We start from the raw sequence: 27,694 nt of genomic DNA, 5'->3' as shown, positions 1-27,694 counted from the left end.
GGCACGATGAATATCAAACTATTAAATATTTTAACATTTTAAAGATGTATGTTTGGTCCAACAAAACAATGTGCATTTGTTTAACAGATCAACGTGCTTGCATTATCAGAAGAGCAAACGCTTGAAAATACCCATTGAGAAGGTTATCAATCTTATGGTCAATAAAACAAAATACAGCTGTGTATCAATCCATGGCTGGAAGAAGAGCTCCCCATTCAGTGTTGTTTATGGGAGTTCAATTCTGGTCAGTGCGGATTGGTGAAGATGGCATTCCCAGGTCTGGTTCAGATATCGCTCGCCACTGATGTAAACTGTGACCAGGTGTCAAACTCAGGCTGCTGGGTTCAGGGGGCAATGCATTAAGCACTGCACCACTGCTCCATCTCTACGGTATGCAGGGATGTTTAATTAATGTCAATGGGTAAGAGTGAGAGTGATGAGATTGTATATCTTAAACAGAAACGTATACACATAGATCAATGTGAGTGATAGATACATTTGCAATACAATGCAATGTTTTATTGTATTCAAATTTTATAGAATCTCTAAACACCGTACACGGTGGGCCGATGCATTAGGAGGACGGATGATGACTGGGATAGGGGCAGGAGGGAGACATGGGAGAATGGTATTGGATACCCCTAGTAACTAGTGTCTGTGTGTCTCTTGCCTCATAAATATCTCCCTGACCGTTCGCCTACCGATATATTGATCTAATTATTTATTCACCTTTTAGAATCTTGTACACTTTTTCAGCAATTTAACGATTTGAAGAGTACCTTTGGGTTAAAATTGCTTTTAACAAGTGGTTAATTTGGCACACTGTGACCTTGGCGGCAATGTCGTAGGGTGATTAAGAGTTGAACGCAGATAAGGCATCAAGCTGTCTCCTCTCAAGGGCGGCACACTTTTCAATCTTCACTCTCCCTCTACTACAGAGCCTCGTTTTCACTCAGCTGAAGTGAGCACATTCTGTCACACGCACGCACAGCAGTGTTTAGTGTGGCCCAGCAAGCGGCATGCTGATTTCCAAAGCTGTGAGTGGACTGAGTTAAAGTGACTCAAGCTGTAAATGTTTAGGCTGTATATGGCAAATCCACCTTTAAAATTTTGAGTCAAATTTTGAGTCAATGTGCAGTGCGCACAGGTATGTTTTGTACACGTGAATATCCTCAATTACAGAGAATGCTTGGCGGGCATGGTAAATGCTGATGAGTGTTAAGATGAGCTGAATCACAATAGACATAGATATACGGTGCATATCGGGCCACGGGTGGTGGAGGGGTTATGTATGTGCACGCATAGTCAATCCTTGGTTTGCAAATGTGTTTGGATAAAATATGATCGTGCATACAAATTAATAATATGCAGCACTGATATCGGCTGTGTATTATTCAAATACTGTAAATAATTAATTTGCGGATTCACGTTCATAATCATATGTGCTGAAAGCGCATTTATCTGTACCATTTGGAGCATTAATCTCATTGCATGGCGTGTTTTTTTTTTAAGCTCAATCAAATCTGTAAAGGACGAGAAAACGCGATCATCACAGAGGAATAGCACAGGATGTAAAATGCATTAATGTCACTGCTGCCTGTCAGTAGGTCTCATTTTCTCTCATTCATTTTTATGGTGAGACAAGAGAACCACACTGCACTCCTTCAGCAACCGCTGACGGTTTTTGCATAATAGACAAAGGCGTTGTAGCTCTTCACACGCTTTTAGCTGCAGTGGAATACATTGTTTACCCACAACTACAACACAATTATCCAGATTCCGCGAATGCTCTTTCTCAGGGAATACAAAAAAATACCCCTCCGCTAAAAGCAAGCCGTGCTGGTTAGAGGAAAATTGAGTTTTGCGTGAAGTGTGAGTAAAGCACTAACATACACCATGACACTGCATTGGTAATATCTATTCCTATCTATTTTTTTTTATGAAGGGTGGCCACCAAAAGTTCAACAATATCGCATCACGTTCTATTCTCAAAACACAAATGTGAGTCGAATTAATATACACACTGGGGCCGGGCTTTTTAATATCATAAAGCATTCTGAAACGTTGGTATATATGCGTAGTTTTGATTTAAAGCTTTCGTGACTGCAGGGATTCATAGTCTTGGTTCTTTAAGTAAAATCACGTAGAAGGGAAAGAATAAAATAATAAAAATATAAAACCATATTTTATTTTAATAATAAAAATATAAAACAATGTTTGATTGTTTCCCTTTACCGAAATAACCAAGAATATATATGCGTATTTGTTTATGTGTTTTTATATTTACTCACTATGGATGGTGACTCAGTGGGAGAGTGGTAGATAGACAGAGTCTAGGATTGATTGCTGAACCTTGGAAATGTATGGCCTCATTATAGTAAATAGAGCCAGAAACCTCTTACAGCTCATTATCGTGCCTTGACATTTGCATGGTGGGAAGTCAAGCCGAACAGTCCAAGGGGCACACAAGAAGTGTCGTTGTGTTTCTACCAAAAATGTTTCTGCTTCTGTTGCCTGCCTTTTCACCTTCAGCATGTGGGGATCTTTGAACACTGTTCAATAAAACACAATTCATCATTATTCAACCCCTCCCACATTAATGACAACAATGACCAAGTTAAAACGAAGTATTTCACGTTTGAGACCAGATCATTGCCCGTAAGTGATATTTTGCGTTGAAGTCGTACGCAACACATTTAGACTTTTTGATAACACGGCACAAAAATAATTATTACACCGAACTATGTTACCTTATTTAGTCACTTAATTTGAATTGTAGTTGTAAACATAGATATGAAAGCTTTTGCCGTACATGTCAACCATAATATTATGGCTTTTATTAAACCACTTTCTGTGATATATTGACAATAAAAGCAACCTATATGTAGATTTATACACATTATTAATTTGGTAAAAGCAGAGCACAGTGGGAATTTATTTTACAGTTCATGAATACATTTATATTGTAAATAACATAATGAGAGTTTATTACCACCTAACATCTTTCAAAGGCATGTTGATGTGGTCTACGCATTGGATAGTAAATTTTAACAAATTATAATGGAGATGGACTGAGATATATTAATCTCTTTTACAGATACATTAATTCCCTGCAGGGGAAATAATGCACTTGAGATTTGGCAAGGCAGGGATACTAAATATGAAATTGTTCCAAAGCACGATTTTACCCACAATGCTGAGGTTATCAACAAATCCCCATGTTATCTAAGCGAAACATTTCCCCTCATTAGCACACCACACTGATCACTGTCAACAGGGTAAGATTTCCTTCGTTTTCATCGAACGAGTGAATCTAACGACCATGACTCTACCGATTTTCTGCGGTTTGACAATATAACTCTCCATTTGGATGTGCACAAGCCGAGTGCGAAACTTTGCCGAGGACAATACATAAGTGTGATTATGACAGTTTAATAAGAACTGTCATATTCAGAACCCCAACCCTGCACTTGTTAAAGACCGACTCAACTTGAAGAATCCCAAGAGTTACTCTTTTAAACAGCGTAAATTGATAAATGAGGAAGCCAGCATGGTATCAAGTTATAACCATGAGGTTAGAACAATAACGCCACCATACTAATGAAGGGTTTCACAGGTTATTGCAGGTGTCATCTTCTTTGGTTCTTTCGGTAAAGTCATGTAGAATGAGAATAAAATAATAAAATAAAATAAGACAATAACATTCTCACGACGTTTCGGCCACAACACAAGTAGCCTTCTTCAGGTGTAAGAACAGAACTGTCGGGACGACAGAGCTTGAATGAACGCTGTTAAGATTCGTAGCGTCTTTTAAGCTCGGTGAGAGGCGTGAAGAGCCTTGACAAATAAGTTTACCTATCAAAGCAGGAAAATTTAGCATTGAAATACCTGAGGCATTAGCTTGTGACAGAAATAGCTGTGTTAAAGTCAAAGTTGACATATCAACAGAGGCATTTAGTATATGGACGCTAAAGGCCTCCAACTACCAACTACCATAAAGTAAACCTACGTGAAAAAAATAAATCTATATTACATCAATATAATAAATGTACTAAATTCTCCTGCTTTGATAGGTAAACTCCTTTGTGGTTTTCACACCTGATGATGATTGCTTGTGTTGCAGTCGAAACGTCGTGAGAATTGTATTGTTTTATATTTTTTATATTTTATTGTTTCCCTTCTACGTGACTTTACCGAAAAAAAACAAGAATATGAATCCCTGCAGTCACGAAAGCTTTAAATCAAAAGTTGATGTAACATGTTTTTGTATACATTATCTAATTTTTGTTGACAATGGACACTGCTCCATTTTTTTTCACCCTTGAGCAGTGGAAAAATATGATCGTGCATTCCTTGCAGGCTAATAATATCATTGCAAAACACACGAGATAAGAACAACAATGTAAGTACGTAAACAAAGAAACACTTGGAAACTAATGGTAGTGTTGATATCATGACAAAACAATTGCAGATGATATTACATTTTGAGAATATTTGTTTTCGAAATATGTTTCATGTTTCACCGTTAAAAAAATAAACCTTTCCCCAAAGTTAACATATTAACCAACATTTGTGGCGTAACGAAAGTTGCATTTTGTAAAAAAATCTGCTGGAACAATGCCCTTTCAAGAGGCTTCTTTCTGGCAAGATAAAATGCCTTCTGTCAGTAACACCTTCGTCTCGGACCTCAAATGGATCTCACTTAAGCATTAGCCTGCCTCAGTATTCACCACAAACTAATTAGTCAGACCGGAGGCGGTTAATTTTATCCTTTGTGAGAACGCATTCGGATACAATTAAAGTCCGCCGCTGTGAGTGTCTACGGCGGAGGAAATTGTTATAAGGTCGCTGTGACCGAGACGCTCATACAAACGACTGACAAACAGCGAAAAATGTAATTAACCAGAGCATGACTCAGAGGCCAATCAAAATTGAACAACGTTAGTGCTCACGGGGTATTATTCCACTGGGCGTTTGCATTACTGATGGTTAAATTATTACCATTTCAGTGTGAATGCTGGTCGTGATTTAGATACACAATTTTAAATAAAAAGTACATTGGTGTCACTTATGCGCAAACCCTATACGTAAAATTCTTGTATTTTGGAAATTTACCAACGTACAATATGTGAACATCGCTAAACTAAAGCTCTTCACGTAAGAATATATGAACACATAACATAAATTAAATATATAATTTATTTCAAATCTGATTACATTTGGAACAAATTTCTCTCCACACACTAGACAATTGTATTCCGACTGTACAATTGACATAAAGGCACTCAGCGAATAGTCCTTCAAGGCACTGCCTACAGATAGCAACTTTACACAAATGGCAATACTCATACAATACAGCAAATTTACACAAACCAAATCAGCGAGATGCTGCAGAACTGGTGACTCTCCAATAAGCAGTGCTTACAGCCACAAGGATTGTGCAGACGAGTGGTTTGCTTGCAATCATCAGATGATGAATATGCTGTATACTTTTAACATAGAATTGGGATCCACATAAATGATTACAAATGCGATGCATGCAATGGCAATTCTGCAAAGGGCACACAATAACCTACTTTATCCCAGCTGTAACATTGACATCGAACCTAAGGTCTCAACACAACTGACCCAATAATCCAGCTTTATCAAATTTGATTTGTCAAGTGCACTGGTACCATTCACCAACTTACAATCACCAGTGTGGTGAAGTATGGTCAAACAACCCCCATAACCGACAGAATGGGAAGGCTTTTTATCAAAAAGTGCATTGACCAAGGGCTTTAATTTAGTTTTTTTTTATTGACGATAGAATTTATACAATTCTTAATAAACATTTTTACAAACTAGTCTTTTGCCCATCCAAGGACGGGTGTATTGCAGTAAATCTGAAACTTGCAACCGAAAATCAGACCGCGACGTGATATTCATTGCATCAATTCGTGTGCAGTTTGTAAGGGCGTGGTAACACAGACTTATTTCATTTAAAGGTTATAATCCCTTGTTCGTCATGACGTCCTTTTTACTTCTATGTCTCAACAACAGCGTTACGGAGATCACGTGACGTGAGGGTTCTGCCTTTGTAGTGAGGGTTGTGAGTTGACGCCGAGGAGGGGGGGGGGAGGCGCCTCGCCCCCCCATGTGGAGTGACGTCACTCGCTAATTATTATTAATGGTGGGGTGTCCATTTGGAGGACGTCACCTATTCATGATTATTAATGAGGGGGGCTGTTCGATGTGGAGTGACGTCACTCACGGGACACACAAGACATTCTTGGCTCATTATAGTAGTAAATTAGCTCATCTGATAATGCAAACACATTGCTCTGTTAACAACTGCATTGGGACTGAACACAAACAAATGAAAGCGTTGAAATAATAACTGAGGAAGCATTTATACAAATACATTCTGAATACTGTCAATAATATGTGTTCCATTATATACCAAATATAATACACCTTATAACCTTTACCATTGTCTCCAAAGGAAATTCGTCGTTTTTACGTAACCTTTCACGTAACCTTTTGACGGGTCATGAGCGACACGTTTTATATATGTGTGTGCGCGTGTTACCTCCACTTTGCATTCAGACCACTCTCCAAGCTGCCAGCGGTAGCAGGGTGTGACCGCACAGGGCTTGTTCTGCTCCATCTGAAGAGGGCAAGATCTGCCCTCACCACGTGGTTCCTGCAGAACCCTTCGACTCCTGTGCGTCCAACCTGTATCCCCACACAAGTCAAAATGTTCGCAGTAGTAGGGTGTGCTGTTGTTGCTGCGTGTGATCCCAATTGGGTGATGTGTGAGTAGATTTCAGCATTGGGATGTTTGGCCAATGCCATTGACATTTGTGTGTTTCATAGCTAGACAACGTGATTTGCATAGAGTATGTGCCACAAGCCACAATTAGCTACGTTTTACTGTGAGATGCATATTAATGTGATATATTTCCATTTACTTATTTCATTTAGTGTTATATTACTTAACATGCTTTAAAATATGACCAATAAACCAGATAACATATTTTAGCAAAACATAGTGCAACGAGCAAAGAGTACAGTGTGTCTTTGCAAACAAATGTGTTAAGGCACTTACAAATAAATACATCAAGCAAATTACGGAATTATTACATATCCCATGTTACTCTCTCAATGAGCAACAACCCACCCTTCATTTTATATATGCCATTACGCAGAATTAATTATTCATGCACACCCGCGTTTTTTTTTCCTTTTGTTGAAAAGCCCATATATGCTTTTACCTCAACATAATTACCCACGGTTATTACAAGCTCACGAAAACACAAACACAAAAAAAAACATATTAAGACGCTCCATCTTGTCACCGAATGAGAATTGCATTTTTTTTTTAAGTTGTGACATTTTTCCAAATTCGCCATACATTTGAATGAACAGGACATTCTTATTAATGGCATACAACAAGAGCGGTGCTGAAACGCAGGGCTTCGCGTCACGAGACTCGCGAAGGACATTTTTTCCGTGCGGGTTTTGCGTGTGTGTGTGTGCGTTTTTTTGTTTAATGAGACGGTGCCGTGGAGAATGAGCGTTCCCACGCGCACCATTGAGGCCACAGGTGTGGGAGCAGGAGGTCCAGGCGGACCACTCGGAGAGTTGGCAGTTGAGGGAGCACTCCACTGAGCACGGCTCACCCATGCCACGGGGTCGCTCCAAGCCCAGCTGTGTAACGACACAACGAAATAACAGAGAATTTGGGGGCGCTTTACAATCTGAGTGAAAATCGACACATCGGACGTTGCTTTGTGAAGAAGCCCATGATAAGTTTAATTGGACAGAAATGTGGTTTTGTTGTATTGGACCGGATGTACCCAGCCAGGAAACAAAGACATGTTCTTATTCCTAGCTCTTTCGGTAAAGTCACGTTGGAGGGAAACAATAAAATAATAAAATATATATAAAGCAATAAAAATTCTCACGACGTTTCGACCATAACACAAACGGTCATCATATATATTTTATTATTTTATTGTTTCCCTTCAACGTGACTTTACCGAAAGAGCTAAGAATATGAATTATTGCAGTCACGAAAGCTTTAAATCTAAATTTAAGACATGTTCTGTATGAACTACACATACAACTACAGAAATGATGTCCGATAAAACATCCATAACAGTGTGCAAATTGAAAGGAGGTGGACAAACGTTGTCATCTTCAGAACAGCGTATTGTATGAGTATTGCCATCAATTGAAAGTCTTTATCTTCAATTAGGCATTACATATTATTGGTTCTTTCGGCAAAGTCACGTAGAAGGGAAACAATAAAATAATAAAAATATAAAACAATATATCTCATGCAGGCTTAAGTACTTGGTTTGCTTATGCAAGCTAAATTATTGCCCTATTGTTTAAACTACACAGCATAAAAAGCCTCACAGTATACCAACTATATTGTGATCAAATAAATGCACTTAAAATGGTCAATCTTATAACCATTTTTTACATCACACCATAAATGATTAAAACCATATTCTTAGTGCAGACTTATACCTGTTCTGCTAGTGCAATCTGGTATTGGTTACTGAGATATTATGACCAAGATTCTAACGTTTGTGTTCTCAACAAACTCAGTTATATTTTGCAATATATACTGATGACTAATAATGTCATTGGATCATTGGCATATGCAGAGTGGCTCAAAATACACGAAGAGGTTATAATGCTTAGCTGGCACAACTTTAAATCCTGGGTTCAATCCAGGCCACTGCTTAAGATTAAAACTATATTCTCAGGGAAGTAAATAGATGGTCAATGACTGCACACACAAAAAAATCATACTACATGCAATTCTAAGTGTCATTTTACTCAGTTCCAATTATGAGAATTCATACAATTAATCCCAAAAATCCCATGGGATATTTTTTTGGGAAATTGGCTCTTACTTTGTACACGATACAATAGCCACTTGGTTACCTCAAGGATTTTCTTTTTACAAGTTTAATGGCAAAATTCCTTCTGTAGTAAGTTCTGTGACACTGTTTTGCAACAGTTTTGAAAATATTATTATTTTTCCCATGACTTGATGCCGATTGCCCAATCAGAATAAAATGGAATGAAAATAGCAAAATAAATTGCATTGTGTTTTATGATTTAAATGTTTGTTCCTTTCTGCTTTCATTTTAAATTACTCTTTTGGATTAAAAGCCACCTTCAAGGATAGCAATTCCTTTTAAAGTTACTTTGTGCCAATTTATTATAAAAATGTTTTGCCTGATGTTTTCACATTAAAGTATTCTAAGATAAATCATGGAAATGTAAAACCAAGACAAACACAGTGCATACTCATATAGATGCGCATATAAATATGGTGTATATTGTTGGAAATATTAAGATATTTGACAAGTATTCTGACAAACATGTACGAACTAAATACGTTTCACATCATCGGAAACATTGCATGCAGTGCTGACTAACGATAAAACAAGCTCATTAGAATGGCAGACATAAATTAGACTAAGCGAGCGACACTTATGCTTCACATTGGCGCATCCTGGTCCATTGCATGACAGCATGGAGCCCGTCTGCCACGGTGTGGGACAGTGATTTATGAAACATGATGAGCGTTTTAATTGTCCATATTTTATATTAATCGCTGCGAGTTAACCATTCCATGGTCCCTATCAGTGTTTTGTGTACAATGGCTATGTGATATCCACCCACAATCCCCCTCCCCCCCCCAAAAAAAATAGATCCCCTTTTGCACAGTCATTTTATGCAATTACAATTGATGTTCAGTGCTAGTTTGCGACCAATTGATATAGATTATGAAGAAAATAAAACAAAGTTTCAAGGCCATCTGCTTTCGAAAATCATTGCTCAGAAATGATCTTAAAGCACACACTTTAAGATGAGAAGTTCACTCCCACGTTAATTGCATCCAAAGTAATGCATATTCTCCATGTAGGTTTTATACATCTGGTAGATCATTGAGTGATGTTGCTACTGTCAAAAACTAAAAAATCACTTATTACTTCGTAGAGCATTGTCACTGCTAGTTCTGTTGCTTCATACACAATCTAGACACACCATAAATAGCACATTCTATGAGCTATAAGCAGGCTGTTGGGGGGCTCCCCTGTGCTGTTTACAAATCCCTGTGCGAAACAAATAATCTCTCATAATAAAACAAATCAACTCTTATGAAAACGTGAATTATACAGCGCTCACATTTTGTCATCGTTAAAGCGAAATGCATGAGGCGTGCTAGACATCTCCTTTCTCTTAATCCTTACATCAATCCAAAAAAGGTTGACCTTGTACAAGGGGAACCCTGACAATTATTTCCGCAATGTTTCTGCACCAAAATTATTTCATACACGTCCCGATGTTGGCTACAGTCCTACAATACAACTGTTGCAGACAGCCCCTTACGCATGAGCTGATGATATGGTTTTGAAGCTGCTATTTTGCTCAGCGAGAGTTTGAGCCATTTTTGTTCACGCTCAATTAGGTTAAAAAAAAATTTGAACAGCAACAACGCATTTTGCATTGGTTGAAACGATGTTTTAAAAAATACAAGATGTTCGAAAGCAAAGGCAGATTGTGGACAGATATCAATCTCAGAAAAGTTGAATATTAATTGTACTCTATGTCTCTGTCTCTCTTAATCATTGGCTTCTTGCTTGCTTCCTTAGTCTTCTAAATTACAAAGCTTTTTGTAACCAATCTCAGCACAAAATAAATGTACTGTTATTCAACGTAGAATGCTCTACAATGAAACAATTATCATACATTTATCATTTAACGATCCAGTATACGTACACACTATGTTCTGGCTAGTGGAGAGGCTTAGGGACAATTTATTGCATCAAACTGATATGTCCGCACAAGTCTGAAACGTGCAAAAATAACAATTGTTGCCTAACTTAGAACAAATAATCTCAGGTACATGTATGCGTGTACTTGTTTTAAAAATCAAGTTAATTAGCATTTTACTCTTAAATACTGCAAACGGAAGCAGAGTAGCAGAGTAATCTGCTGAGAGCAAGGAATTAAGAAGGGAATTCCACGTGACTTTGATTTAAAAAAATATATTTTGATAAGGTATTCTTCACATACCTTGTCTGTGGGTTCATATAATAGAATAATCTCGACAGTTTAAACTGATAGCACCAATAACTCATCAAATGGAACTCAACTAGGAGTCATATTTTTTTTTATGTAGAATGTGTTACATGGTGCAAGTCATATTTGCAAAAACAACAAACCTGTTTGTGATGATACATCGTGTGATGTTTAAATTGTTTCAGAAAATACAACAGGCATTTGTTTTTATGGAAAGGTATGCAATCATTGACATACTTTACACATTGAATTGGGTACTGATGTCGTTGGGAAACAGTAAGCTTTGTGTAAATGTGACTTTGTAAAAAGAAAAAAGAAAACTATTTAATATGACAATTACTACAATAATTATATTTAGTGTATATTAATGAAGCTAATCTTAATTACTTTTGTCCTTGTTGATTACACATAATTGTTGTGTTTTTAATGTCATTAAGGCAAACAGAGTTTCATAAGGATTGGCAAAGTAAAAAAAAAAATGTGTGCTGAGTTATTATCTCTACAAGTAAATTCAGCGACATTTTATATTTTCATTGTAAACTCTTCACAATTTCAAATATGACGGTTGTAATATATTAACGAACCTCAAACGTTTCCTTGGAATTTGTCTCAGGGCATGGTTTTCATTCTTCTCCCCGTGATGTGTTCAGATGATAATTGCATTGCCCTAAAGGCATTAGGATTTACACAAGCTACTTATGGATCACTGATTATTGCAATGAATATAGCAGTGCACATTTGTAAGTACAACATTAAACCCCCTCAAAAGTTGAAGTGTAATGTTAATTCAGGCACATTACAATTTTCCGAAATGTATAGTTCGGTTCTCCAAATAAACTTTAAGTATTTGCAGTAGAATTATGTTCCACTTACTCTTAATTGCGCCTCATGAACGTGCATTGAAACACCAGAGCGTACATTTTATTCTATTCCAATAGAGTAAAATCAGTAGAATAGTGGGTAAAACAACCACAGATATTACAACTATAATAGCCCAGAAATGTGTGTAACGCGCGTGACGTCACTCCACATGCCACACCCCCCCCCCCCCCCCCCGTCATTAATAATCAAATACTCACGCGGAAGAATGTCGAGCGGAAAGATATATTTTTTCGCAAAATCGCTTCAAATATGACGTTTCTATACAGAAAGTGACGGTCAAAAATGAATATACGCAGCACAGTGCTACATTCGTCACTGAAAAAGAGCCCCCCCCACCCCCCCCCTCATTAATAATCATGAACGGGTGGATTTTTACACTCCCCCAGGTCGAACGGAGAAACATATTTTTACGCAAATTCGCTTAAAATGTTACGTTTCTTTATTGAAATGTTATCAAATAAATAATTATACGCAGCGGCAACAAAGTGCTTTTGGTGTCTTTATTTATTTCTTCAGCACTTTAAACAAAAGGTAAGTCAAATTTTTGCTTTTAAATTATGATCAAATATATACATTTCTCCGTGATTTTCCAGATATTGTATGGAATTAAAATTGATTTCAACCCCAGCGAGTGAATGCAGAAGAAAATAAATTATCAGAGCAGTGATTTAGAACTAATTGAAGGTGAGTTAAATACAGTGCTACAGTGACATGTTTTATGACCAACACCTCGGCAGTGGCAGATCACTGTTATAATTCAGTAGGCCCACATGACATTGACTTCTCCAAGACAGGTTATTTGCAAACCATTTGGCTACCATGAGAGATTCGTTCATGAGGCTATCCACATATACAAACACAGACAATTTCAACCGAAAAGATGGATTCTGGTTGAGCAATCATTGGAAGGATTTGATAAACCATTTCGGGTCTTAATTGATTGTTCACGCTTAAGGTGGCTTTCAGACCGCATTCATTATCTTTCGTCTCCCCCCTCCTCTTTTCCGAACATAGATGGACTCGTCCATCTAAACAAACTGTCAAATCGCTATCCGTGGTGCTAACGTTTAAAAATACATAAATACATACAAATCGCCACTTCTTTCAAATGTTCTTGCCGTTGGTTTTCACACCTGATGATGACTGCTTGTGTTGCAGTCGAAACGTCGTGAGAATTTTATTGTTTTATATATATTTTATTATTTTATTGTTTCCCTTCTACTTGACTTTACCGAAAGAACCAAGAATATGAATCCCTGCAGTCACGAAAGCTTTAAATCAAAATGTTTTACGACGTAGTTTCGTGCAAGAATCACTGCCATTAAATTTACACAAAATACAATAGTACTCTGATACATTTTTTGTAACTTTAATGGTTATGTTTAGTCTTCTTTAATTGAAAACCTACTGCTGACAGTATCAGCAGTCGACTTTCTTCACTCTTCGCTATCAATCGTCCATCGGGCAAGAAACATTTGTCAGTTCAAAGCTTCAGGTAAGTTCAAAGCAGTGCTAAAGTTACAGGAAGTGTTTATTCAACTTATTTTGAGACAGATATTGTTTGCCTTTTAAAATTACACAAGAGTCCGTGCTCAAATTATTACAGCTCTGACTCGATCGTGTCGGAAGATCCTGTGGACGCATTGAATTACCCTGCAGAATTTTTCCACGATCAAACGCCTTCAGGAATGCCGCCGCACACATTGGCACTGAAGACAGGCGTTATCATCATGCTGCTGCTGTGAAATCTGAACCCGAAGAACGGTCTTTGCAATGGAACGCGTTTGGTGGGTCAAATCATTACAAAATAACTTCATCACCGCAGAGATTGTATCGAAATGCAACCGAGGCGAAATCGTCTTGATCCCGTGAATCGACGTAGCTCCAAGTGATATCACTCTTCCTTTCGTAATGAAACGACGACAAATTCCGATAATTCCTGTGTATGCGATGACGATGAACAAGTGCCAGGGTCAGACTTTTAAAAATGTGGGTATTTATTTCAATGGACCCGTATTTTACCATGGCCAGGTGTACGTAGCTCTGTCTAGATCTAAAAATCCTCAGCGGATCAAACTGTTCATCGAGGATAGTCAACTGCAGGGAAACCTTTTGAACAGTGATAAGAGATTCACAAAATATCGTATCCCGAGAAATCTTCCAAAGTCCTTAATTTCATTTTGTGTGGTGCCGCGCCCCCTTTGCTCCATGCATACCTCATGCTAATTTGTCCCATTGTCTCTCAGCCTTACCTTCTCTGCCTATTTAAGGCGACTTCACTGTGTGCGTGTCTGTGCTGGTTCGCTCTACTTGGATGTCTATGTGTGTGTGCGCGGTCTGTATTTTAAATTTCATACTTAACTTGCAATTTAGCAATCTTTGAATTAGCGTAATCAACCAGACTATGCGTTAATTGTGTTTTGACCGACCGTCTGTGTTGCTTTATATGGTTTCCAAATTTTGCTAAACCCTGTTTGTTTGGTATGCTTCTCTCTCTGTGTCCCCTGTTGTATCTGTGTTAGTTCCCCCCTACTTGGGTGTCTGTATATACATCTGGGGTTATGTGTTTCCTCTCTCTCGTAAATTTACCTCTTCTGTACCTGATGATGGCTGCTTGTGTTGCAACCGAAACGTCATACGCTATTGTTATTTTATTATTTCTTATTTATACGTGGCTTTACCGAAAAAACCAAAGAGTTCATTTTTTAAGTTAAGAAAAATGTATTTATGTGCAACAATTCCTAAAAAAAGTTACAATCACACAAGAACACGTAAATGTACATTTTTAATATTACAGCTTCCATCCTAGGCTGGGCAAAAGGCTAGTATCCTATGTTCACATGATTAAAGGTGGATGAATAGCTTTCTGCAAGCCTGGCAATGTGTACAAAGTATTCAAAATACACGGTCATCTATTTTGGAACTACAAAAGCGAAAATAATTGTTATTCTACCACTAAGCAAATTGCAGCATGCCGGTTTCATACCGTTACGAAACACTAGCTTGTTTTTAGGGAAATAACATAACAAATGTACACACTTTGGATATTTGAGAAAAGTTGTATTTATCTGTAGACCCCTGCCCATCCAGTTATTGAATAATGCCATTGTTTTAAAACTGTAAACTTGTACAGTATCAATTATTAAAATTAAGTGTTTCAATGCCTCATTTAAATAACTTATATTTCTCGGATGCCTTGTCTGTTTAAAAACAGGTACCAAATAAAATGTTGCATTTGAGAAAACACATTACCACTCAATTACTTACTCTGGATAAAATAATAGATACATGATGGCTATTGGCTGCAATTAGCAGTTTAAAATTACCAGTCATTGGAGTTGGTTTACCCTATTTTACCGGAATGGTCAGTGTGGGTTAGTAAAGGGGATACGCAGAACTGGTTTAAATATCTTTCACCACTGATGTTAGCCATGACTTAGACCCAAACTCAGGTCGCTGGGTTTACGGCACCAGTCCACAAACCACTTTGCCATCGTTGTTTCCAAATTCATTCAATGACGCTATTGATGGAGACTATAATACAACGACTGTATGTCATGCTTATATTTAGGATGATGAATTTGGTGACGTTTAGGCACACATTAATAACGGTATCACAGAAATAGTTTAATAAGGCTCATGTCTGAACGGTAATTTTAGCTATCCTGCTATGGCATTAATTAGTAACTAGCTTTTTTTTGCCCGTCCAAGGACGGGTGTATATTGCAAAAAAATCTGAAATGTTCAATAGAAAAATTGTTCAGCTCATGATTATTAATGAGGAGGGGGGGGGGGTTGCCCCATGTGGAGTGACGTCACCCGCGAATGGTTATTTGGGAGGGGTGCGGCATGTGGAGTGACGTCACCCCCTCATGGTTATTGTGAAGGGGTGCGGCATGTGGAGTGACGTTACCCGCTCATGATTATTCATTAGGGGAGGGGTGTGGCATGTGGAGTGCATGACCTTGCGCGTTAGTGTAAATTTCCACGCGTACATGAATATTAATGAAGGGGGGGCCTCTCTTGCAGTGACGTCACACACGAATGTAGCACTGTGCTGCGTAGATTTATTTTTTACCATCATTTTCTGTAAAGAAACGTCATATTTGGAGCGACTTTGCGTAATAAATTATTTAATTCAGCTCGACCTGTCTTTGCGTTGGTGTAAAAATCCACCCACTCATGAATATTAATGAGAGGTGAGCCTCATGTGGAACGTCACGCGGGTTGGTGTGCCTCACGTGGAGTGACGTCACGCGGGTTGGTGGGCCTCATGTGGAGTGACGTCACGCGCCGGACGGACAGACATTTCTGGGTGATTATCGGAGGTAATGGCCAAGCCTGCATTAATATATTTACTTTGTAAAAAAACAGAGCACTTGAAAGGTTAATGTCAGTTTGCACCCTGTTTAATTTACCTTCTTGCGTCTTTTAGGATCTGCTGGAAGCCAGCTTTCAACTCAGCATGGCTGTTGCATTAATTAGTCAGGCAAAATTTTGAACCTTTATTAATAATGCAGCAAATTTGAGGGAGCGTGCGAATAAAAAAAATAATCATTATTGTAATAAGGCAAATTTAATTAAAGTTACATTTGCATGATCAAGTTTTAATGTAATATTGAAAATTGAAATCACTATTATTATGACTTTCCACTGTGTTTAAAAAGTTAACAAATATCTGTCTAGCCACTGACTTATTCACAATAGGCATATACAGTATTTATATTCTGATGTAAAACAGTACAGACATTTCTTCATAATAATTCATAATAAAGGTTTTTGGGTTAGATCGCGTTATTTATAAATGTGTCGTAACCCTCCACACCCGACACGGCCAATCAGCAAACAAGTGTCACGTTGACAAAAGACAAATAGTTCACTAAATTTTGATTTAAAGCTTTCGTGACTGCAGTAATTCATATTCTTAGTTTTTTCGGTAAAGTCACGTTGAAGGGAAACAACAAAATAATAAAATATATAAAACATACTAAGAATATGAAATAGTTCACTACTTTAGCCCATATGTAATTATACCTACCCGTAATCATAGCTGGGGTAAAATACTTTGTGCATTCCTACTCACAGTCTCAGTTGATAATGTTACTAATATTCAGAAAAGGACGATAACAACATATAACACATGAAGCAAATAAAAATAAATGAATTACATACCGTGTCAACCCATACGGCTTTCCCAGGGAAATTTAGTTTGTAGGTCCGTACGGAGTCCAGCAGTTTCAATAGGGCATTTTTTGTCTATTTGTGTTTTTCACTTGTGATGGGACTTTGTAGGATGAACGTTGAGATTTATAATGGCACGGGGTGACCAATAAGATCTGAATTGGTTTGTAATAAGGTAGGCACTAATAATGGGTTGACAGGTATGAAATTATAACAAAATATTGTACAAAATATTGTGAATTTACATGTCTGGAGCTATTCACTTGTCTTTAGAGGTGATATCATATATACCATGTTCTCATCGAGTAATAACGTGTTTCATATGAGATTTTGTTTCAGGCCATGTAATAATCTAGCTAACTTTGTGTCGTCAAGACCTTCTACCACCTGACATATGAAATCGTCACGTATAAAAGTGTTTAACGTGGCAATTATCGTTGAAGGAAATGTCTCACGATGTGTAATTGCTGAACACAATTAATATTGTAGGCAGGCAAATATATGTATAAGATATCTAATTGCAACATTTCATTTGAGACATTCTTTAACTTACTGGTGAGCTGACACAAACACAACTGTCACGTATGCATGTATACGTGACATTTTTTTCCCGCTATATCGGATGGAGGAGGGTCTTAATGAGACATTCAATCAGATAATTACATGGACTAACCATAAACTCAACTATGAATGAAAATAATTGGCTGCACAAACATACGTGTTAAGTTAAGCAGTCTCCTAGAGTCCCTTTCGGAGGAGTCAGATGACAATTTACTACGGCTTCACCAGGCTCACCTCTCATCAGCCATTTCCATATCCGGTACTGCTGATGATGGGGCCAACATGTTTACGTGGCTGTCTTTTTGTTGTGCAGCTGTACCCTCTCTCCCCCTTCTCAAGCTATCACATTGTGGAAATGTTTAAAATGTGTGTTTTATTTCAAAGAGAAAACATGACGGTGGAAAGCTATACATTCAAACATATGCACACCTGAACATAGATGTCAAGAGTGTGATTCATAAATCTGTAGCACTTCTCATAACACAACAACAAAATCCACCATGTGTTTCCTAACGGTGTTTAAACATCAGATTAATTGCTTGTTCAAGGACAGAAATGCACAACACCTGGATCCATTTGAGAGTAAATCAAGATAGAATCAGCTTTAATAGCCATTCATTACGTGATTGTTAAACACTTTTTATACCCATCAGCTATTTTGTTTTGTCTAACAATGCTGTAGTTTATTAGTAAGTGAATGTCAAAGTTAGAAAAGAGATAAACATATTTGAGAAATGTAGATAATGAGAATGTAGTTTGCAGGCAGATTCGCTTGCAATTTGTTTAAGAGCTGCTAAAGACATTACAGACCATGCAACATAATTTACAAGAGCATACCAAACAAAACATTATCACACAATAAAGGTATCCCAATTGTCACTTGAAAAATAAAGAATTATCCCAGTGGTCTCTCACTTGCTTAATCAAGGATAGTGAAAAGATTCCTTTTTCTGGCTAGTTGAACAATTAACTTGTTCTTGTTTGTAAGTTCACGAAGATAAAATGTATTGTTTACTGCAGCTAATTAATTGTTTGGCCACATGATGGCCCTTTGTGATCATCATGCGGATTTTAGCATTGGTGCCCACGTGCACCAATGTCACGTAAATATGCCCTTCCACAATGTAGAATACTTAACAAAAAATGCTCTCCCTTACCTCCAAACAATCATTGCATTGACATGCGACACACAGCAGTATTGCGAATATGAATAAGACGTTAAAATAGCTACGTGTCAGTCTGAAACTGTATCCAGCAATTATAAACCAGAAAGGCACACAAGGAGGACCCTCAAGGGAGAATGCAGGAATATTTTGTACTTTCCTTCACCACCTGTGGTAGCATAATGACCAAAAGAGGGGGCATACACATCCAGCTACGATGACCCTGTCATAATATAATTCAAAATGAACAGATCTGGAGGGTGACTTGCCCCTCACACAAATTGTGAACATTTCAAGTCTCCTATGATTAGGACAAGGTGATTGATTTTCACACAGGTAAGTTCCTGTCAAGGGTGAAAAGCTTAAAGTGAAACATGTGAAACATTGTTATAACGTTAATCAAATTAACTTACTCTTAACATTAATGAGTTTGGTAAAAATCCCAGGATAATTTAACTATACAAATAACCTTAACATCACAGTGCAAGTCACTCTGTGGGTCCATTTAATTTCTCAGAATGTGTTCGTAAAGCCAAGGCAAACAAATTATTCTGTTTTCTTTATCCAGTAGCGTTGACAAGTTTAAAACAGATGATAACCAATGTGACGAATAACATACAAAGAATTGTCATCACTTCTTCTTGTTACCTCTTCTTGTAATTTTTATTGTCATTTCAGGTTAACATATTTTAATTATAAAGTATTCAAATGTAGGATTCCCACACAAACATCGTAACAGGATTTCACGGTAATGCCAAACTGTGTGGTTTATACATCACATTTACCGAATTGACTACTGTACCAAACTGACTGCCTCTGTGCATGCAGAATTTCGTTTTTAAGTACGGCATAAAAAAATCCAAGTGTATGTAATGTAACCTATTAACAATGAATGCCTTTCAATATTCAGCAAATGGAGATGTAGATGGAACACTATTGTGGAGAAATGGCATACTCACATCCCACATGGCATGTGAATATGGTAGCTTGCTTCTATTTATCTCCATTTACAGCCATCTTCAATTTGACTCACTTGTGAACAGGGATATATATGGTGGTGATGTAAATCTGTAACATCAAAGGCATATCCGTGCTAAAACCAGTGGCAAAGCGAAAGTGTTGACAAGAAAAAGAGCGATATTTATTAGTTAATTTTTTTCTATATTAAATATGCCTATTAAAACACTCCCACCTCTTCTAACACACCTTGGCCAGCATGGAAGAGGAGATAAAATACTCTAAAATACACACATTTTCAGAGGGGTGGGGGGGCACTTTTGCCATCATAGGACATCATCGGTGTGAGAGCTGCCACACATTTGACACCGTTGGGGGTTTGACGGCAGCACGATGGTGATGATGGGGGTGTTGCCACGTGTTGTGTATTGTCGGGGGCCGCCAGTGGCCCACGGGCCTTACAATGAAGAACACTCCTCTCAGCTCTCTGTAGTGGGAGCTCTTTTGCCACTAGTGGCGTGAGCAAGAAATTCCAAGGCTCCAGCTTCAACTTCATGTATACATAAAAGTGTTCGGAGCATGTTGCTTCAGTAATTAATTTTCCCTGCCTATGATGCAACGTCCTGGCAACCTTGACTCTCAGTTGACACGCGCGCGCGCACACACACACACACTTACGGCCTCGCAGTACTTGAGGTCGACGGACTTGCTGTCGCTCCGCACGCAGTCCAGCATGCGAGTGCGGCTGCCCTGTCCACACACGGCACGCTCACTCAGCTGGCAGGTGCTCCACTCTGCGGGCCACCAATGGGCAAAAAAACACACGCCGCGCAACGCCGTCATAACGTGTCCACGGGAGAGCACTGTGGGTGTGTGTGCGCACGAAGTTGAATGCGTAGGCCATTCAGTTTCAAAGACGATGCGTATAACAGGTCCCTGCAGGGTGGGCTGGTAGGAACATTGGAATTTTTCACTTCGTTAAAGTATTGAAAAGGGACGGACGGACGGACACATTAATCTATTGCAGGCTGGTACACTCAGTTTACAACTTCGTTCCTACCAGTATTATCAGAGCATGTTTGTTTGCACGTTCACCACAATTGTGTGTGGTTAATGCCAAAAGTATCTGGGTGTTTGCACATCTTAACACCTGTTTTATTGCCAGAAAGGGTAAAAGCCTATATTTATTTTTCATACTTGAATGCGTATATTTGCGTGACTGCCGCCATATTTTTGGACGAGTACACTGTTCGTGAAAATATCAATAACAGTTGGTGTCTTCGTCTATCTAGAAAAACAAATATGTTGGCAAACAAACGTATATAGTAGGTGCATACCCGTGGCTGTACTGCTCTTACAACTATCTTGGAACCTGATGTAATTGATTGCGAAGAAATCCAAAAGGTATTTTTAGTCCAGCTCTGTTTGCTCTTGCATCTGTTGGTGCATAACACAATAGTAAAAATGAAACTGCAGTACAAATATTTCTACCCTGTATTTTTCTTAGAATAATATTACTTGGACTTGTATCGTCTACATGCTATATTTTCCATCAAATTAATATGGCATAATTATTTTTAAAAGCCAAACAATGAAGGATCTAAGTGAAATATTTGAATTATGGAGATTTTAAGTAATGTATTCCTTGTTGCAAAACCCTAAATCCACTGAGCGGTAACCCCATATGTATGGACAAGGTTTTTCCAGAATGGAAATTATTAAACACAGCAGTGTATTCAAGTTGTGTGCTGATGCTGCCTTAAAAGTGTCAACTAGTTTCATGATGCAATGATGGAATTTTGGAATATTCTAGAAAACAGCGTAGATCATGATGAACTGAATTTTTTAACTGTGATGGAAATCATTCAAATTTGATTTCATGCCTCAAGGGAGCATGATTACATGTCAATACATGTACTCCAATCCGCTCCAAATCGGCTTGTAAAAAGGTGCATCTGCCGTATTGGACCGTTCCACCTGACAAATGATATACCGCTCCAGTATGATGATTTTCTACCTCATGCCACCATGTCCGGAACAACTGTCACTGCTGTCTTAGGCCGTCAGGGCGCTTGTCCAAACTTCCCCAGCTCTAACCTTTGTTCACCTGATATTAATGAGCCTCCTTAGCTCAAGGTAAGAATGCACTGGTTTAAATTTGACTTTTTGACCAATTTGACTTTTTGACCATAATGAGCAAGATTCTGTCCCCAGTAGGGGGGGGGTACGATGAAATCAGCTCATGTGCAGATGCTAGGTGGCTTCGATACATCACAGGATTGCGAGAATGTATGTCTAACTTCATTTACACCATACGTAGCCAGCCATGCTAATCGAATTTGGGGAAATGGTGGTGGCTTGCAGATGTTTTTATCCAGCAGTCGAATGAACATGGCCATTGATGATGATGATGATAACATGTCACGTGTTTATACTGAGTCTCGTGGAGATGATTCTTCATTGACGCATGATTCTTGTAGCTCTTAAGAACTGATGTTAGAAGAAAGTAGCCTCAAACGAAATAGTATTTTTTCATTAAAAATAACTTTTTTAATCAGTCCTATTAAAATTATACCATAAGCGCAAAAAGCATTAGCTAATTCTCGTGCCATGTCACCATTATTACAACATTTCCCAATGCCAGTGGCGTTAGATGGGCAACTGTCAACGGATGCAGCAGGCATTGTGGTCTGCACTGCTCTTGTTAAGGCTGTAAGTGGTCAATGATGAGCATGATGGGCGCCATGGTGGCGTGATGTTAACTACGTCGCCTGGTATACAGGAGGTCATGGGTTCGATCCCGAACCTGACGCTTGTATATTTGGAGTGTGCATGTCTCTCTCCCTATGGTCGTGTGAATTTTTCTTTGGTCCTCCAGTTATTCCCTTCAGATTTAGAATCAACATGCGTTGAGAGCATTTGGCTGCTATACATTTCTTCGTGATAAGCCACTTCGTTGAGCTGTCATTCGTGGCCACGTCGCTCCTGAATTAAGAGAGCTATGTAGCTCAGTGGGTCTTCTCACCTGGTAAAATGTAAAATCGATAATAGTTCATAGTGTATTACCAGTGAGGTTATAGCGGTAGTGAAAGCAGTTTTGGTTGAGCACGCAGTGTTCTGACTCTGTGTCCTCAGGGCAGGTCTCGCCGTCGGCCGGCATGCGCTGGATGAAGCGCGAGCGGATTCGCACCGTCTCCACATCGCACGGCTGCACTCGAGAGGACACATACGCATTCAGGCGGACACGCGCGTGCACACACCACTCCGGCTCGATTTTAACATCAATGTTTTTAAAAGTCACGTGACCGAGTCAACTTACGTCACGATACTCTGGTGATCTCGTCGAGGAGCACAAACTATCGTGCGAACGCCGGTCATCCTCGGAGCAAGCAGCGGCGGCTTTTGGCTAACCGTCGAACAAAGACGGTCACCGCATCGCGCGCTTTCGGATGCGCTTCTGCTGCCGTCCGGAACGCTCTTCCTTCCGATATGAGGAAGCCACTGGAGCTATGCACTTGTCAATCTAAATTGAAAACTCACGTCTTTAGAACTCCTTTTTGTGTTTCGTTTTGTCGTTCTTCCCCCGCACCTCCGTTTCGCACGGCTGGCTAGGTCCAATGCAAAATAATTTTGGATATATGACATACATATAAAGTTCTATTTTATTTAATATTGTTGTATATTTGAACGGTAATCTTTTTTATTTAATCCATGACGCGGATATTCTGCTATGATTTTCTTTAAATTTTCCTTGCCAAATCTGTATATTTCTTTTCGTCATTTTGGTGACCCAGGGCACCCTTGCAGATTCGATTATTCTGGTCTCTTCAGTTCTCACTTGGTTTAATAAAATACCCTCAATTTTACCTGCCGTCAGGAGCAATGTCACACTTGAGAGACATGCATGATTTAAACATACACATGCATTTTAGAATATGCATACATTTACAGGACGAAAATAATGATATTCGTATGGCCACATGCGGAACCTAAATGCGCATAAGGATACAAATGTACAAGCAAGAAGTGTGTCTCCCAATGTGTAAATTATAACATTTTTTTCAGCCATACAGTAGGAGAGACGGAACTTCCTGTCCACGTGGGTATTCCTTACCCATGATCCTCGACTGCAACGCACGTACACGTGGTTATGCCGTCTTCAAACATTTTAATAGTATTGAAAAAGGCCCAAAATAATGATCAACATTGTTTATCTTTGCACAATTATCATCTGGTGACAGTTTAGAACTTTGAATGCAAGATAATAATAAAAAAAAATAGTCTTGCAGAGACTCACTAAATTTTATATAAAAATTACTTTCCTTCAGAATAGTTGGGCTTCTGGAGAAAGTTTTGATGGAAAATCACCATTAACAATGACATACTTTATTGCTGCTCACTGATTAGAATCAAATGGGGGGGGGGAAAAGTTACATCTATCAATAAAGTTTGAATAGAAGCTGCAGGAAATGAGAAATTTCAAATATAAAATTAATCCCATAACAAGTCAGCATGACAGTTTTTGCCCTTCTCCGTGGAATCATCCCACAAAGTGATGGCTGATGGCATCTCACTCTAGTGCGAAGAAGAATCCTGCCGTAATGTCACCCTCTCTCCGTGCCGTACATCTTTTTTTTAACGACCGGGAAATGGGCAGCATTCCTGCGAGTTAAACAGGGCTCTTTATTGAAACCTCGCACACACCTCCAGGCTCCATTGTTGACATGAGAGGTGAGCATTGTGTTTTTTTACGTAGATTAAGGAGGGAACACGCCTGAGGATGAGGTGAACCACGGAGATGGGCCAACGAGATCAGCTCACGTGAAGGAGCTGAGTCGATTGTTGAGTCACGAAAATCGTCAAGGGTGGTGACAATGTTGAGTGGCCTTCGCCACAACAGAGGATAGAGGATAGTTCATGATTCAGTAATTTATATTTTAATACTGAAGGGATTTTTTTTTTACTGAGCGTGTAAGGTATATTTTAGTGTAAGACTGGTCTTCAAATGAAAGACTGCCAAGGAATATAACAAACTCCACTTGCATGAAAAAAACATTTTGGAAGAAAAAATATCCATAAATGGTACATGTTGGTTTACAGTCAATAAAAAATACATAAAAAAAATAGTTTTTTATTATATATTTTCTATAGAGAATGGAAAATACAGTAATTAAAATTCCAAATGGGAGTTAGAGTTCAATTTGGGGAGGAGGGAAACAAGTAGTGCTGAAGAAAACTATGCATAAATGCTAATTTTCGCAATTAGAAAATACATTACATAAAACTTCTGGACATTATACTTTGGCAACGGACATGGTTTAAATGTCCACAGAGATTTGTTCCAGAGCATAAACTTTAACAAGAAAGTGTTTCAATGGCCGTCAAAAAAATATAGAATCTCACTTGATGTCAGGATTCAAAGTTTAAAACGTATTTTTATGGTTTTATATTTTATTTACAATCCCAATAGAGGCATTGTCAACAATGGCATTTGCGGTTATAATTAGCATCATACACTGATACTCTACGGGAACACACTATTCATTCGTTTCAACTCAACAGAGAAAAATAGCCTATTGCACATATGCAGTGATATAATTCACATAAACGTACATAGGTGTTCAGAAATTCTAATTTACGTTTAGTTGTGGAAATAAGGACTCCTTAAAAAGGAGACGGAGCTAATTTTGCCTATGGCTGCTTGGTGAGCTCAGAATAATATTCACTTCAAGATGGCGAATAGATTTTCATTCTTTGTGTCTTAGGGCTTCCATAAGAGGCTTTGAGAATAAAAGATATAACTCGAAACCACTTAAGAAAAAAGTAAAAAAAAGTGATCATGCAAAAAGACTGTGAGCACAGGTCAAACGTTTTCAACAATTATCAGTCTCTGTAAGTTTAACTGGTAAAACAGCATTGGTGAATACAAAGTGTGGGTGCACTGCTTTGCAGTTTACATAATTTAATCAATAGCATTCAGTTGTATTGTATATCATTAAATGTCCTCAACATTGGGGTCCAAATAAATTTCCATGAATGCAAATGAAAGGCAATGCAAGTGAGAAACTCTATTTCCCTACATTCTTGCGTGATTCACTATTATTAAATATGCTCTCTTGATGTAATATATGCATGCATGTACACACACATGTATGCACAGGTGGAGAATAGAATACGCGTTTATGCACGTGGAAATGTCGTTTAAAGGGGTCAAAATATCAGTAAGAATGAAAGCAATTCAGACTTTTTAGCCTCTTCCATTAGAATAAATATGCATCCCTTCATCATCTTTTGACTGCATCTAAAATATACCTTTATTTTATTTGTAGGTCCAGTGCATTTTTTTATGTTTCACCCATCTACCCAATGTATGCTGTACTTACATTTAAACGGTGATGGGTTTTGTTACTTCCATCATTTTTGCAGTGAACATGTGAGACTATCAAGTTAAGGCAAATTACTTGAAATTTTTAAAGTAATGTCCCTTTGTTATGTACACTTAAAAACGAACATTTTACAAATTGTTACCATTTACTTGCAGATACATAACATTTCCCACGTACTTGTATACCCTAATGAGCAACGATGCCATGGATCATAACTACCCATTTTGACAGACCGCATACATTCGTAATTTCCCATGATATCCCTGAAGAGATTAGGAGGGGGCTGCATGTAGGGCTGAACGATTTGGGGAAAATATCTAACTGCGATTTTTCTGACAGATATTGCGATTTGATTTGCGATTTTTTTAAAGTCAAGCTTCAGTTCAATATTCAGTGTAATAGATTTAAAACATGTGATGGAGCATTACCACATAATACCATCAAAATATGAACTGCTCTATATATTCTAATGCAAGGATGAGAAGTTAAAAGATATGAATTGCTTCCAACATGTATTTATTACAATGTTTTAATTGAAATAGAACAATCAAACATAGAACAATTGTTAAGTTAAATAAATATATTTTTTAATAATAAAAAATAAAACAATTCCAATAAGATAGTCATAGGACTTTTAAAATCGTAAAAATCGCAGCCTTTGCGATTTGCTAATCGCATTGTTTCAAATTGCCATTTCTATTTGAAATCCATTAATCGTTCAGCCCTAGCTGCAGGCATCAATCTGTCAGCTCCACACAAATTGGCTCAAGTGGTGAGCATTTCTACTGCTACAAATACTGACAGATGGTTCGGCGTTTTCCACAGCTGCCAACAACAATCGACCGTTGAAACAACAAAACCGACTGATATATTGGTTCAACTCATCAAATACCGAATTGTCACATGATCTACATATAATTTTCACAAATACGTACATACATACTTAAACCTCAGATTGCCGGTGTGTGTACAGGCAAAAGACACGAGGTTGGGGGGTTGACGACATGATCGACGTTATTGCTCATTGTGGCCAGGTTTGGCGTGCACTGCGGTGAGCGTCACGTTTCGTAGGCCGGATGCCCCAGTATCGGTCATCTTCCGTATACATATATTTTTTTCAAACAACCTCTTGATAAGCAATCGATCGATCTCATTAACTCATCAACTTTTTCAGCACTGTGTTCAGTGCATCGAAGAGGTCGACTACAAAGAAGCGTAACTTGCAAACTATAACGCGAACGGTGCGTAGAAATGTATACTATTTGGCTCCTTTGAATGGGGCTATTAGTGTGCCTATTCTAGGTGTAATATGTCCACAATTAGTGGCAAACCATATTAAGCTATTCTTTGCAGATCTGAAATTGCACACAAATGATTAAAGGGTAGTTCAACAGTGTCCATGATTTTGCATTACCAGTAATTCCCCTGTCAGTGATTATTAATTATACAGCTGCCTTAAAATGCATCCCT

At 38.2% G+C, this 27,694-nt stretch overlaps 1 protein-coding gene across 3 annotated transcripts in view; it reads right to left on the bottom strand.

The window, feature by feature from the left end:
• Positions 1-27,694, bottom strand: part of THSD7A (thrombospondin type 1 domain containing 7A) — a 368,787-nt gene that overhangs the window by 22,693 nt on the left and 318,400 nt on the right. For all 3 annotated transcript variants that reach the window (XM_032951145.2, XM_032951144.2, XM_076066194.1), the window contains exons 20-23: positions 22,905-23,046; positions 20,517-20,632; positions 7,575-7,692; positions 6,572-6,717 (exon numbers count right to left, since the gene is read on the bottom strand). In XM_032951145.2, coding sequence (XP_032807036.2) covers positions 6,572-6,717; positions 7,575-7,692; positions 20,517-20,632; positions 22,905-23,046 — 522 coding nt within the window. The remainder of the gene's footprint in view (positions 1-6,571; positions 6,718-7,574; positions 7,693-20,516; positions 20,633-22,904; positions 23,047-27,694) is intronic.

Source organism: Petromyzon marinus, chromosome 10 (genome assembly GCF_048934315.1).
Source record: "Petromyzon marinus isolate PM22_M1 ecotype Great Lakes invasive population chromosome 10, UKy_Petmar_22M1.pri1.0, whole genome shotgun sequence".
NCBI classification, from domain to species: domain Eukaryota; kingdom Metazoa; phylum Chordata; class Hyperoartia; order Petromyzontiformes; family Petromyzontidae; genus Petromyzon; species Petromyzon marinus.
This window is presented reverse-complemented; position numbering and strand designations above follow the sequence as displayed.